This window comes from Vigna angularis, chromosome 8 (assembly GCF_016808095.1).
Source record: "Vigna angularis cultivar LongXiaoDou No.4 chromosome 8, ASM1680809v1, whole genome shotgun sequence".
Classification (NCBI taxonomy): Eukaryota; Viridiplantae; Streptophyta; class Magnoliopsida; order Fabales; family Fabaceae; genus Vigna; species Vigna angularis.
The window spans coordinates 10,846,430-10,862,999 of NC_068977.1; the positions used below are offsets into that span (position 1 = coordinate 10,846,430).

At 32.9% G+C, this 16,570-nt stretch overlaps 1 protein-coding gene across 1 annotated transcript; it reads right to left on the minus strand.

Moving 5' to 3' along the window:
• Window positions 1-13,843: 13,843 nt before the first annotated feature.
• LOC108345222 (uncharacterized) lies at window positions 13,844-15,818 on the minus strand. Its single transcript, XM_017583805.2, has 4 exons — window positions 15,513-15,818; window positions 14,563-14,635; window positions 14,362-14,465; window positions 13,844-14,259 (listed from the first exon to the last, which is right to left on the minus strand). Exons 1-3 carry the CDS (start codon window positions 15,728-15,730, stop codon window positions 14,430-14,432), a joined length of 327 nt encoding a protein of 108 aa, XP_017439294.1. The 5' UTR covers window positions 15,731-15,818; the 3' UTR covers window positions 13,844-14,259; window positions 14,362-14,429.
• Between the last annotated feature and the right edge of the window lie 752 nt (window positions 15,819-16,570).

Here is a 16,570-nt window from a genome sequence, read left to right on the forward strand (position 1 = left end):
TTATTTTACTAACCCTTTTGTATAGTTTTTATAAGAACTAATTTATTAATAATCAATTTCATATTAGTTGAGAGACGACTTAGGGTTGAATTTACCTTTTTTATTTTGTTGGCTACTATCTTAGCAATACTGAAGTTGCTATTTAGTAGTATTAATTTGATCGCATCAACAACAACGTCATCAGTGGACCCGATTGAGCTTTTCAAGTATTGTGTTAATTGAATCGCTTCTAGAGTTTATCATTGACCGTGAACTTAATATGATTCAGGAACGATTCAAGAAGGTTGAAATTGGAGAAAAGGTCAACATCAACCATAAGCTAGTTGAAATTGCTTGCCTAGGAATGACATCTATAGTACCTCATTCGCATAAAGTGAAAACAAAACATGCACAAAAGACTAAACTTGCATGTCATGAGAGGTCTACGAAACGTGACTTATCATATTTTGAGAACGTTGACACTTTCAATTTGATGATAGAGCCTTCATCACAGAAATCACAAATCAAATCCAAGGCTAAACAAGTTCCACGAATGTGAGTACCAATGTTAGATCAGTTTCATCTAATCTTCCATCCATACATTGTCGATGTTGTAGTCAATGGTCAGTGTGGTTATCGATGGATTGTTGCTTAGTTGGGCCTAGGTGAAGAGGCATGGTCCATTATCCGACATGACCTCCTTGAAGAACTTACTCTATGGCGTGATGAATACACAACATTAGTAGGAAGCTACAATCGATTGAAAGAACTACGACAGTCCTTGATTGTCCACGATCGGTCACAAGTATTCGTTGTTTAGCTCAAAAAGATTACTTATTATAAGTTCTCTATTTATTTTCATAAATACTTAATTTCATGCCTTACAAGTTAATCATATGAAGGGGATGACCATATTGGACATTTGGTATGCTATTGGAAATCAATACAATGTCATCTTAGTCAGTTTGTCCTATGGTCATAATTTTACCATATTCTCACTACATAGTTCACCGCCTACTAATATGACACAACATCGGATGATATGCATTGGATTCATTAATGAATGTCATTTCATACAGGTAAAGTCTCATTTCTTTTGTTCCGTTACCCATTATGATGCATTTACTAATATTAACTTTGCAAGTTCACTTACAAGATGGTTAGTACGACTTATATACATCTAGAAGACTCTAGAAATAAAGTTTGTGATGTATTAATTTAAATTTTCAATTGTAACTAGTTTATGGTCCTTCTTTCATTGTAAGTAGCTCATATCCATTCTTTCATTGTATGTAGTTTATATCCATTCTTTCATTGTAAGCAGTTTATAAATATCCGTTATATATATTCGTTTGGTTTTCGTAATAAGTTAATTATTTCAATTATGTCTTCTTATATAATTTTATTCAATTAAGTCTTTTTATTGTAATGTGTTAAACTAACATGCATATATCTTGCAGATGTAAACAAGTCTGTCTAAATAAAATATAAATTGTCAAAGTATAAAAAGTCTAACATAAATAGTATTAATAAGGAAAAAATATATAACAACAAGGTCCTATCAAGAAAATGATGATCGTCCACACACATTACGACTACCTCTACAACTACTACTAGGCTCATGCTCCTCAATACTCCTACGAGCTACCTGTAAGGCCTCAGTAGTACGTTGTTAAGCTATTGTACCCTTTGTCACTTCTCGACACGATATCATGCTCTGTAGGATCCTGACGACGCGCCTCATAGAACCTTGAAATTACACTAAAAAAAGCATAAATAAACCATCATTGAGGTTATCATGTAAGACAGAAATAGTTAGTTTGATTACATACCAACAATCTAGAATAGAACGACGACCTACAACGAACTAGCACCGAGACCTCATCAGGGATGTGTCGCCTAAGTCGCGAGGCAAGACTGGATCGGTCATCGTCAGGGACTAGAATGATGTAAGGATGGGATACCCTCCTATACCATTATAGGTATCTCACAACACACGTAGATGGATCATCAACTTCATCGACATCAATAGTGGCATGAACATACCGTAGCCAACACAAATGAATCATCGGAATGTCTGGCATCGGAAGACTCTCGGGCGACCATGGTATATGATCTGCGGGTAAGTAGGGAGGTGTCCTGTGCACCTCTTGGAAATCCATCATTTTCATCTTCTTCTTGAGGAACATCCTCATGCTCAACATGGTCGTCCTTAGTATATTCTTATTAAATATACTCTTGATGCTTCTCTTCATCATCCTGAATCACGTCCACATTAATTTCTTTAACGCATCTTCTACGAATTGATATAGTAGGCCTTCTCCTTTCTTTATGTGATGAACATGAAGCTTCACCGCAATAAATGAACGCACCTCTAGTTCTAACCATTTTTGCCAACCAAATATATTAAAAATAATTTATATTAAATACTTATATATAAAAAAAAATCAAACAATATTTTTATTTTTCAATATTTTAAAATAACATTTTGAAATTAAAATTAAAAATCAAACAAATTAAAATTTCAAAAATAAAATACAAAACAAAATTAAATTCCTAAATTTATTAAAAACAAAATAACATAAATATCAAATATATTTAAAAAAACCAAAAATATAAAATAATATTTAAAACATATTTTTCTATCAAAAAGTCAAATATAAAAATAAACAAAAACAATACAAAAAATAAATAAAAAATATAAATAAACACTACAAATTAAAAACAACACAAAAAATATAATAAAACTAAATTAAATTCCTAAATTCAAAAATAATAACAAAATTTAAAACATACTTTTTCTCCATACAAAGGAAAAATATAAAAAAAAACAAAATCAAAAATATAAATAAACATTAAAAATTAAAAAGAAAATAAAAAGCACATAAAAAATAATAAAACTAAATTATATTCCTAAATTCAAAAAATAATAACAAAATATTTAAAACATATTTTCTCGATAAAAGCAAAAAATATATAAAGAAAAAAATCAAAAATATAAATAAACATTAAAAATTAAAAAAAATAATAAAAAACACATAAAAAATAAAAGTAATAAAACTAAATTATATTCCTAAATTCAAAATAGAATAACAAAATATTTAAAACATATTTTCTCTATAAAAAAGTAAAATATATAGATAAACAAAAAAAATCAAAAGTCAAAAATATAAATAAACATTTGAATTAAAAATAAATTAAAAACACATAAAAAAATAAAAATAATTAAATTAAATTATATTCCTAAGTTCAAAAAATAAAAAAAAATAAAAATATAGTTTTTCTATAAAAAAAAGTAAAATATAAAAATAAACAAAATCAAAATACAAAAATGAAAAATGTAAATAGACATTACAAATTAAAAAAAACATAAAAAATAAAAGTAATAAACTGAATTATGTTCCTAAATTCAAAAAATAATAACAAAATATTTAAAACATATTTTCTCTATAGAAGAGTGAAATATATAAATACTAAAATCAAAATACTAAAATCAAAAATATAAATAAACATTACAAATTTTAAAAAAAATAAAAAAAACATAAAAAATAAGAAAAGAAAAATACAAAATACAGTTAGAAACAAGGAGACCTCAATCAGTGTTGCAACGCCAGCAAAGCCTTGATTACACTTCGAAATAGATTCAGGTCTCATGTGCATTTAAATGAGGCCTCGTCGTGTTACGAACTACGGCGAACCCTCAATCGGTGTTCGAACGCCTACGAGGCCTTAACCGTACTTTGAAGATTTCTAGGTCTCGTTCCTGCAAATCCAACCCTATCCATCACAGATAACCCATTTCAATTTATCACAAATGCAAATATATCATACAATACATGATCTACCACAACAATCAGTTTCATATAAATTGATTTTATCATCCATGCATCACATAATCAACCATGGAGTAGCGACGAGAATGAACTAACTTGAAGCAGCGATAAGAAGACAAAACTGAGAGGAGGAAGAAGCACCAACACCATGCACACCAAGAAAGGATAAAGAGGCTCAACACTAGATCCAAGGACGAGAATTGAGAGAGAGATACGCTAGGGAGAAAGAGGATAGGATGCAGGGAGAAGATGCGAATGAAATAACAGAATGAAATAACAAAGAGAGGGAGAACGAAAGCAAAATATGCATAGAAAAAGAGAGAATGAACTTCAAAGAAGTAAAGACAAATGACACATAGAGTGAATGTAACATCCCAGAAATACAGTATGAACCGTATAATAGAGTAATTACATTTATCAATAATTCAGATCAGTCTTACACTAGAGTAGAGCGAACGCTCATGACCAAACGGTCCTACATAAAAGAGTTATAAAAGTAACTAAACAGGTTAAGAAAGTTTAACCGAACGGTTTACAAAACTCATACCGAACGATCAAAATGAAATCAAAAGGGAAGGTGATCGAACGACCACCTTTCTATTGACCGAACGTTCTATTGTTCGGTCTTCACTTCTACCTCTACCAAATTTTCTTCTTCCAGTGCTTCTTCCAGCAGCTCGTCTCCTTCTACTCACATCCACGCGGATGATCATTGCAATGACAAGAACGGACGTACGAAACAAGACATGACAAGACAAACACAAGGTAAGCTTATGTAGTTTAATTCATGCATAAACATACATTTCAACCAATTCAACACACAAGGTACATTTCATCATACATATTATACGAAGCCTATTACTAGACTGACTGTCCGGACTGTATGAAATCTGCGTAGCTACAGGCGTTCGTGCACTCGAGTGATGTAGTAACTGGGATGCCCTCAACAGCTGCCACTCGAGGTTAGCCCTATCTGTCCAAAGTAACCCTAAGGACTAGGACCTCCTGTCGTTCCCGCACGTGACCTACCCTCCTCTACGTGAAGACGAGTACTCAGAACATCAGGATGAACAGCCAGCTTAGCTTACCCACAGTCATACTTTACAAATTCCAACATTCACACATGAGTCGTTCCTCCTCGGAACGCTCGTCCATAATCCACAACATTTCCATATCATATTTTCTTCATCTTTCATTAATAAGTATCTCATTTAACCACCTCGTACAAAGATTCATGAAGATTCCAAATAATGAACGTTCAACTCGAACTCAGAACGAGACTGAACACGTAGAGCGAGACTGAGAGATCTCAAATTTAAGAATAGATTAAGGCCAAGGGGTTGATATCGGTTTGAGAAAGATAACGAGTAGAATCATGTATCACCAGAAACGAATGGAACGAACGTCAATTACAACATTGAGTCAATTAGATGAACTGACTCTTGAGAACTCCAATTGAATATCAAAAAGACTATGCTAAGTACGAATACTTCAGGAGGAAAATCAATGGATACGAATACTTCAAGACATTCAAAACTAATACTTAAAATGATTCATATGAAGAAACCGAACACTTGTGAATACTTAGTTCATTTGGGTTTAGTATCAAGAAATCCAAATGCCAGTCAAAGACTGAGCACTATAGTGAGCAAACCCTAGAGGGTTTGAACGAACACTCGTATTAGAAAGTTTAACTTAAGGAGATGGAACGAGTGTCTGGTGTAAGACCAAACACTTGTTTAGGACGAACACTTGGTATGAGACCAAATGCTACTAAACTGAAAGAGAAAAGGCTTGATAATTATACCTAGATACTATTGGGATAGTGTTTAAGAATAACTACAATATACAATTATATATATACATATATATATATATATATATATATATATATATATATATATATATATAGATACTTAAATTTATAACGGGACACCAAGACACAGCTATACTTGGCCGAACGCTCAAGCATAGTGATTCGAAATGCAGACGCTCGTCCTCAAATAGGATTCTTCCCAAATGAAAGAATCCACTTCTAACCAAGTTTACTTGAATTACCGAACGGTCAAGGACCGTTCAGTAACGAACGTACACTTTCTTAGGGAATTTCATATCAGGGTCATTTATATTCCAACTTATTTCTTACACATAGTGTAAAAACATTTTCATACAATTCATACTGAAGATTTAATAAATCTAAATATATCAAACAAACACATTTAATGATATTCAGATTTACAAGAAAAAAAGCGAAAGCAGAAAGACCAACCTCCAGTCATTGTTGTACGCTTGCCTAATTTCTGGTTTCTGAACCATTGCTCTTAAAACACGATGGTGATGTATATATGAAGGAAAGAGTAGGCTCAGTGACCTGATATGAAATTTTCTGAAAAAGTCTGTATTACTCCAAAAACCATCACAGAGTATATAACGTTAAAAGAGATTGTGGTGGAGAATCATGGGCACGTTTTTTAAAAACGGTTTTTTATCTTAAAAATAAATGGACCACTTTCAGAATATATATTAACTGCTTTATAATATTAACTGAAAAGGAATAAAAATAAATGTGAAAGATATAATATTATATAATATAATATTAAAATGTAACCTCTCTTCTGTATAAGGCTAACATTTTCCCACTTGGTCCATTTTATTCAACCATCAAACCTAATAAGAGACCAAATATATGAATCATGGTGATAGTTCCTCTAATAATGAGTATTATCTCCCATGTATTACGATGTATTTAGTCTCAGATCACAATCTCTTAACTTTAATGAATAAACCATATGTCTATTCTAGGTCACAACTAAATGAGTTTTCTCAAAATAATTAATTATGTGCACAAATAATTGAGAAAACATTAAACTGAATAAGAGTTTTATCAAAATGAAAGTACTTACAATGATTGTCACATCATGGAACCAAGTCCCATTCGCGTTACATGATCCTTAAAATTCTTTGGTGGCATGCCTTTAGTTAAAGGATCAACAATCATCAACTCAGTGCTAACGTGCTCAATAACCACTTTCTTTTCTTTAACACGTTCTCTTATGGCTAGATATTTAATGTCGATGTGCTTACTTCGACTTCCACTTTTATTATTCTTAGCCATGAAAACAGCAGCAAAGTTATCACAGTACAACTTCAGTGGCCTAGCAATTGAGTCCACAACTCTAAGCCCAGATATAAAACTCTTCAACCATACACCATGTGAAGAAGCCTCAAAACAAGAAACGAATTCAGCTTCCATAGTAGAAGTAGCAGTCAAGGTCTGCTTTTTGCTACTCCAAGATACTGCTCCATCAGCTAACATAAAAATGTAACCAGACGTTGATTTTCGTGAATCAACGCAGCCAGCATAGTCTGAATCGGAGTAGCCAATCACTTCTAAATTAGCAGTTCGTCTATACATGAGCATGAAATCTTTTGTTCCTTGAAGATATCTCATTACTTTCTTTGCAGCTTTCCAGTGGTCAACACCTGGATTACTCTGATATCTTCCTAAAACTCCAACTGCAAATGCAATGTCAGGTCTAGTACAAACTTGAGCATACATAAGACTTTCGACAGCTGAAGCATATGGAATATTTTTCATCTGTTCCCGCTCAAGATCATTTTTCGGGCATTGACTTAAATCAAGTTTGTCACCCTTTACAATGGGAGCTACACTTGGTGAACAATTCTTCATATTAAACCTCTCTAAAACTTTGTTGATATAGGTCTCTTGAGACAAACCCAAAATGCCTCGAGATCTTTCCCTATGGATCTTAATGCCAATGACATAAGATGCCTCTCCCATATCCTTCATGTCAAAGTTCTTTGAGAGAAATTGTTTCACTTCATATAGCATACCCTTGTCGTTGGTTGCAAGCAAAATGTCATCCACATATAAAACAAGGAAACAAATCTTACTCTCACTGACCTTTTGGTATATACATTGATCCATGATGTTTTCTTCAAAACCGAATGAAGTGATAACATCATCAAATTTTAGATACCATTGGCGGGAGGCTTGTTTTAATCCATAGATGGATTTATTAAGCTTACATACCAAGTGCTCACTATCTTTAGAAGAGAATCCTTCAGGTTGTTTCATGTAAACCTCTTCTTCTAGATCACCATTAAGGAATGTTGTTTTCACATCCATTTGATGTAACTCAAAATCAAAATGAGCTACTAATGCCATGATTATTCTTAAAGAATCCTTCTTAGACACAGGAGAAAAAGTTTCTTTATAATCAATTCCTTCTCTTTGAGTGAATCCTTTGGCAACAAGTCTTGCCTTATGTCTCTCAATGTTGCCTTTTGAGTCCTTCTTGATTTTGAAGACCCATCTACATCCAATGGATTTTACACCATCAGGCAACTGAACGAGATCCCAGACTTTGTTAGATGCCATAGAATCCATCTCGTCTTTCATAGCATCATACCATAGGTTTGATTCTTTAGAACTCATGGCTTGTGAAAACGTTTCAGGATCATTTTCGGCTCCAATGTTGTAATCCGATTCTTGTAAATACACTTCATAATCACTAGAAACTGCTGGTCTTCTGATTCTAGTAGATCTTCTTAATGGTGTGTCAACATCTTGATGAGAAACTTGTTGTTCAACATTTACTTGTTGCTCCTCGTTAACAACTTGATCTATATTATCATTTTCAGCAATTTGTGGAACATCAATTATTGGTTGTTCAATACGCTTTTGAACTGAAGGAGCGTGAATGACTACCAATCTTTCATTTGATTGAGAGGTTTGAGCTTCATAGTGATCTTTTTCAAGATCAACGTCTTGATTTAAATCACTCCCACTAATCAAGTCATTTTCAAGAAACTTTGCATTTCTTGATTCCACAATCCTAGTGTTATGATTTGGACAATAGAATCTATACCCTTTGGACCTTTCAGCATATCCAATGAAATACCCACTAATAGTCCTTGGGTCTAGTTTCTTCTCTTGTGGATTATAAATTCTCACTTCAGAAGGACATCCCCAAACGCGTACATGTCGTAAACTAGGTTTCCAACCTTTGAATAACTCAAAAGGTGTTTTTAAAACAGCCTTAGTTGGGACCCGATTTACTATATACACAGCCGTCTTAAGTGCTTCAGTCCACAAGAATTGAGGAAGTTTTGAATTACAACTCATACTTCTCACCATATCCATCAAGGTTCGATTTCTTCTTTCTGCTACACCATTCTGATCTGGAGAGCCAGGCATGGTATATTGGGCAACAATCCCATGTTCTTGAAGAAATCTAGCAAACGGACCAGGTGCTTGTCCATTCTCCGTGTATCTACCGTAATACTCTCCACCTCTGTCTGATCTCACAATCTTAATTTTCTTTCCACATTGCAATTCTACTTCAACCTTAAAAACTTTAAAGGCATCTAAGGCTTCATCCTTAGAACGAAGTAAGTACAGATACATGTATCGTGAGTAATCATCTATAAAGGTGATAAAGTATTTCGGACTACTTGCATCCATATCCGGACAACAAATATCTGTATGAATAATTTCTAGTAAATTTGAACTCCTCTTAGCACCTCTTTTGGACTTGTTAGTTTTCTTACCCTTAATGCAATCCACGCAAGTCTCAAAATCAGTAAAATCCAAAGTACTAAGTACTCCTTCACTTACTAATCGCTTAATTCTCTCAATGGAGATATGTCCCAATCTTCGGTGCCATAAAACAGAAGAATCCTCATTCATAACACATCTTTTTAACCCAGCGGAAACATGCATAGAACTATAGGCAGCGTTGTTTTGCAATTTAATAAAGTAAAGACCATCGCATAATTCCCCAAAGCCAATAACCTTGGATTTATTCAATAAAGTAAAACCAGAATCCGTAAAATTAAATGAAAAACCCAAAGGTGCAAGTTGTGAAATAGAAATCAAGTTCTTGCTAAAACTAGGAACATAAAAGGTCTTTTCTAAACATAAAACAAAACCACTGCTTAAAACTAAATTGCACGTCCCAATGACTTCAACATGTGAACTCATCTTGCTTCCTGAATAGATGTGTTGTTCACTTCCCATCGGTTTCCTTAGATTTTCCATACCCTGCAAGGTATTAGAAACATGGATTGTAGAACCAGAATCAATCCACCATGTGTTATGATTAAAACTAGTCAAATTAGATTCATAACAGACAAAAGCAAACAAATTACCTTTCTTTTCAAGCCAATCCTTAAACTTTTGACATTCCTTCTTCATGTGTCCCTTCTTTTTACAAAAGAAACATCTGGACTCCTTCTTAATAACTGGCTGAGCAGGAATCTTTCCCTTCTTATTAACTTGGTTCTTCTTATTCTTAAATGAAGTAGTCAAGTTCACCTTCTCCCCTTCTTCAATCAATAGCCTTTCTTCTTCTTGAACACACATAGTCAATAATTCATTAATAGACCATTTGTCCTTATGTGTGTTGTAAGAGATTTTAAAAGGAGCATAATGGTGAGGCAAAGTGCACAAAATATAGTGCACTAGGAAAGAATCCGACATGGTAACTTCCAAAGCTTTTAGTTGAGCCACAATGTCCCTTTTGCGCATGATATGATCACGCACTCCTCTAATTCCAGTGAGCTTTAAGGATGAAAACTGCATTATAAGAGTGCTGGCAAGAGATTTATCAGATGTCGTAAACTGCTCATCAATAGCCTTCAGTAAATCCTTGACATTCTCATACTGATCAACCGAACCCCGAATTCCAGCGGAAATGTTAGTTTTTATGAACGTTACGGAGAGACGATTTGACCTCTCCCATTTTTCATAAAGTTCAATAGCATCTGGAGTGCTGGTCTCAGTAATACCCGGTGGTTCTGGTTTTCTAATAGCATAGTCTATGTCCATCCAGCCTAAATGAAGAAGAACTCTCTCCTTCCAAATCTTATAATTATCTCCTTTCAATTCGGGAATACCACATTTGATATCAGAAAAATTCGCAGATTGAGAAACTGCAAATCCAAAATCATGTTCATTATCATAATTTGAGACTAAAATAAATGTCATGTTTTACCAATGCAAAACATGTCTTTACTAATAAGTCTATTAACATAAAACTTGCCTGTGGGCTAAAGTCTTACTCAATTAGACTCATTTAACTTTATGATAAAACTATTAAATTATATTTCATTCCTAATTCCTGTGGGAAAATTAAGAATTATAATTAATATTTTATCCTAATTAATTATACAAATATAACAAAAATCCTGTGGGTATATTTCATCACACTATATATAATTAACTACAATTAATGTTTTAATAAAGTGATCTTTATAATATAATTTAACTAATTAAAGATGCTGTGGCCACTCTCTAATTATTAAAAATTATATTTATCACTAAACATTAAATTATCTTTAGGTCTTATATTTAATCTAAATATAAGAATTATATTATAAATATAATTAATATTCAAAATTTATTATACTAATATAAAATATTAGTAAATATTCCACGTGCACTTTAATCCTAATAAAGTGTATAACATGCCTATAAAAGTGCGTAACATATATACAAATATATTAAGCATGTAACAGTAACATGAAAAGCAGCGAAATTCACTTTCAATCTAAATGTTCAACGCGCATAATTAAATGCTTATCAAACGTGCATATATCAGTAACCGTAAAAGACATCCAATAAAACGTAATAATATATATTAAGATATATGTATGGAAAGCAATCAGTGTGCAGAGTGAAAAGACAATTCTGGATTAAAATCTGAATTAAAACCAGAAGTAGGAGCGTAACTTTCACTTCCAAAACTCCAGTGCACGTACGTATCCAACAGGTAAAGAAGAAAAATAAAAAATTGAAATATAGGTTTATGAAAGATACCCAAAATGAAACGCAATGCCAAATGCCGTTTCAATCATCTTCAACCTTTCAGCATCAAAATTTTTACGGAAAATTTTACAGAAAATTTCACCAAAAATTTCTTCTTTCTCCAGTTTCAAAACAATTAATAAAATTGAAAACACAATACGCAAAGGAGTGAACCAAACAAGGCAGAGGATAAACATGCTCTGATACCAAATGTAAAAACATTTTCATACAATTCATACTGAAGATTTAATAAATCTAAATATATCAAACAAACACATTTAATGATATTCAGATTTACAAGAATAAAAGCGGAAGCAGAAAGACCAACCTCCAGCCATTGTTGTACGCTTGCCTAATTTCTGGTTTCTGAACCCTTGCTCTTAAAACACGATGGTGATGTATATATGAAGGAAAGAGTAGGCTCAGTGACCTGATATGAAATTTTCTGAAAAAGTCTGTATTACTCCAAAAACCATCACAGAGTATATAACATTAAAAGAGATTGTGGTGGAGAATCATGGGCACGTTTTTTAAAAACGGTTTTTTATCTTAAAAATAAATGGACCACTTTCAGAATATATATTAACTGCTTTATAATATTATCTGAAAAGGAATAAAAATAAATGTGAAAGATATAATATTATATAATATAATATTAAAATGTAACCTCTCTTCTGTATAAGGCTAACACATAGTTCATAACTTTATACATTCATGTCATAATCAATTTGCATACTTCATACAATCCATAACATAGTAAATAATCATATTCATACTTTATATACATTCAATCACTCAGCAACATGCATTCATTATCAACGAACATACAATTAAATTAAATAAGTTTCCCTTACCTCTAGTGTGAACGATCGTCCTAAAGATGGAATGCGGTTTGTCTGACTACAATTCTTCTACTATCAACGCTCAATCAACTCTTCAAACTAAACCAAACAATAAACCAACTGATTCAGAATGAGACTATGACCTCATGCACCTAGAAGTTGGTTTGCATGTGTCAGGGAACAAATGACTAAAAGGAGGAGAAGATCTTACCAGTTCAGAACTCGAAACCGATCGGTTCAGAATGGAGCTTAGGACGTCGGAAACGCTTCTACGGTGCCTGAATGGTGATCGGAGAAGAGAAAATGTAAGATTTCTTAGAAAGAAGGGAGAACTTTTAGTGAGAAGGAGGAGAAAATGAGAAGTTCAGAGTTTTTGGGGAAGAAGGGTGCATGCAGAGAGAGTGAGATGGAAGTTTCAGAAAAATCAGTTTTGCTTCCCACGTCAAAACGAACGTCTGCTCATCTGCTGATACATGTCTTCCACTATCTGATTTTCAAATCTTGTTGCTTGACACCTGACGTTCGTTCAAAAGAGTTTTGGGTGCGTTTTTAATGAGGTCTGACAGTGAAGTTGTAGGGTTTTAAAGTGTTTTAAACGAAATAAGAGAAGTCAAATATTCTCATTCATTTTATCTAAAACACGTAAAGAGAAACAAACACTATTGGAAAAATGACTTTTTATAACGTACAAAAATGATCTTTTATATCGTAGTTACTGGGGACATAGTTCTGGGTGATATAATAAGTCTGCGCATTTTATAACGTAGAAAATATTTATGTTATAATATGACATATTATAACGTAGTTTCTGAAGTACGTTATAATATGCGCAGTTTATTATAACAAATTTTCATTTGTATGTTATAATAGGTGGAATGTATTATAACGTAGAAGATTTTGTACGTTATAATATGTTATATATTATTACGTATATATTATTGTACGTTATAATATGTGATCAACGTACCATAACATACATTGTTTAGTACGTTATAATAAATGTTTTTTTTAAAAAAAAATTGATTATTAAATTTGACATCCAATGAAATTATAATAATATTCCTGTATTATCATCTCATCAATACATTTATAATCAATATAGCTTTAAATAAATAAATTTATTTAAACTAACAAAATAGAATTCATTTCAAATATTAAATAGTCTAATATTTAATACATCATTTATACATGAGAACGATCAAGAACAATAACTAGCAATTGCCAATGACCCTACGAGTTAGAATAATATTAATTAAAAGAAACTTGAATTGTTGAACATGTAGAATTAAAAATTAAATCTGGTATTACAAAAGGAAGAAACCACTTAAATATCATTTATTTGTACTTAACATAAACCAATACAAATACATGTAAAACCAGCAATAAATCAAGCAATCCTCTTTTCTATTTATTTAATACAACTCATGCAAACATGAAGCTAGCCCTACATAGACTACGTTCTTAGTATAAAAGTATTTGTTTGATAATGTTTTTTTTCAAATAATTGACTAATGACAATTTGTAATGATAAAATATTATATTTGGATGATGATAAATAAACTTTAAACAATAGTATAATATATGTTATAAGATCTGCGAAATCTTAATTATCCTTAGGTGGGCGACCACTAAAAGCCGCAAGCCTGCTTCCCAACACAATCAATTCCTTGCTTGCATCATCGCTCTCAACTATCACTTCAATGAAGCATAGGCAACTCTTTTTTCTTTCCATTGCTATCTTTATTGCTTCTGTTAGCTCCTCCTCACAGTGCACCTTCATAATTTCACGACATTATAAATTAGTAAGTGTTTTTCTGCTGAGGTTGTTTTATCCAAGTTTCCAAATTCCTAGTGTTTTTTTAAGAATATCACTCACCTTAGTAGTCCAGCACTTGCCTTCACCATTGTCTATTTTTTCCACCAGTCCAGCATAGTCCCAGTTTTTTATGACATTGTAAGGTCCATCATGGATTTGTATCTCTGTAGAGTATCCGCCATTGTTAATTAGAAAGATTATGCAATTTTGTCCACTCCGTAACATCGTTGAAACTTTTAAACTAGTCATGAAAAATTAAACCTCCGCATTTCCTTCAGGGCTTGCTGATGAATTGTCATCATTCTCCTCTTCATCCTCCGCATCCAAAGCCGAGCTGAAACAAGGAAGAACAAATCAAAAAGAGCAGTCCAAACCAATCTTAAACCTGTCAAGAAAGACTGTTTTGATTTCACACATGTGTCAGAGTGAATCTTGTTCGAAACACTCTCAGGTACTAAATGAAACACACCTCTTTTGGTAAAATTCTGAACCTTGATTTTTCATGTAACAAGAGATTAACCCTTTCACCAGACTCACCTGGCAGGGTAACAAATTATCAATAGTTGGGATTGCTAAATCATTCGGGAAAATGGTTTCATTCCAACAAGACCTTGTTTTTCAATTACCACACAGAACATTCTATATACTACAAATACTTGTGTGTAGATAAAACATAACTCTTGACCCAACTATAAAAATAATAATACACCGTACAATGCATTTCTTTTCATCCACCAAAAGCACACTGCTACAAACCAAAGCATTCTCGAATCAGAAAAGAATGATGTATACTAGTACCAAGTTGTGGGCTCACTCTCTTTCTCTCTCGTAAAGACGCAACACAGAGCTCATAGCATCAAATGGACAACACTGTAATGCAACATATTCTAAGAACAAGTTCGTGCCTAACACTTCATCGCAAACACTCGTCAAAAAAGCAACACACTCTACAACCACCGCCAATCACAATCTTTTTTCAATTAACTAAAATAATAGAAAAGGAAATCACTTTATTGGTTGTACGTTCCGCCCCCATTCAGCAAAGACAGGTATAATACAAGCATAAAAATAAAAGATAAAGACACACAAATGCAAATCGAATTAATAATTAAAAATAACAGAAGAGAGAAAATGGGATCTTTTAATAATTGATTAGATAAAAAAAAAGGAGAAAAGCAGAGGTGGAGATGGGAGAAGAGAAATGGACTCACTCAGATTCTTGGCTCGGGGTGTGACCCGACTCGGAGGCAATCAGATCGGGCGGACGAGGGTGGGCATTGAGAGCGGAGGGAAGGGACCGGATGGGGCGGAGCTTCTGGGGGTTGTGGCGGTGGGAGAGGAGGTCGGCAGGGAATAGAAGGTCGCCGGAATCGGGAAATGGAGCGACGTGGTCGGGGACGGGGAAGTGATCGGCGGCGAAGAGGTCCATAAAATGGTAAAAAAAAAAGGGAAAAAAATAGTGGCGCGAGGGTTTTGAGAAGAGGTGAAAAGTGAAGGAGAATGACTACTGCGTTACTCTCGTGGTAAATTAGAATATAACTAAGAAGCCGTAACGTGAGGTATTATAATTGATTTCTAAAACTCCGTTATAATATATCAATAATAGGTTTTTAATTTATTTACAAATTTGTCACCACTTTTTATATTATAATTGATTTTCAAAACTACGTTATAATATGTTTTAAATTTATTTACAAGTTTGCCACTGCATTGCATATTATAACTGATTTTCAAAACTGCGTTATAATATGTTTTAAACTTATTTACAGGTTTGCCATCGCGTTTCATATTATAACTGATTTAAAAAACTACGTTATAATATCTCCTTATTATAATGGATAATTTTATCCGTTATAATAGATTTGTTATAAAATGTCATTTTTCTACTAGTGAAAGAAAGTGATTATGTATTTTCTTACAAATTTGAAAAAGTTAGTTGTGATATGCCTTAATTCAATAAGTAGTTTGTTTAAAAGGAAAGTTGTAGGTTAGTTTTTTTAATGATTTGACCCTAAAATCCTTCTGACACAGTGAAGTCATGGAAGGCTTTCTTCCGTCAATCGTGCGCAAAGGATTAGGAGTGGGCCAAGGTGTCTCACATGCCTTTGCACTTCAAAAGAATCAAATCAAAGTCATTATGGAAGCATGATGGTTCCATCCATAATTGCAAAATCTTCTCTCCTGCATCGAATTACACACATTTTTTAATTTTAACTTTAAGTCTAACTTTTATTAATGAAACTAAATAAATAAATGATGATTTCTTTTT

What these genes read in the sequence shown, in the direction of transcription:
- LOC108345222 (XM_017583805.2), bottom strand. Translation starts at nt 15,730, where the DNA reads ATGGACCTCTTCGCCGCCGATCACTTCCCCGTCCCCGACCACGTCGCT. An exon ending in ACCCCGAGCCAAGAATCTGA is followed by an intron (nt 14,636 to 15,512) that starts GTGAGTCCATTT and finishes TCCTTGTTTCAG; the next exon opens with CTCGGCTTTGGATGCGGAGG. An exon ending in GCCCTGAAGGAAATGCGGAG is followed by an intron (nt 14,466 to 14,562) that starts GTTTAATTTTTC and finishes GATACTCTACAG; the next exon opens with AGATACAAATCCATGATGGA.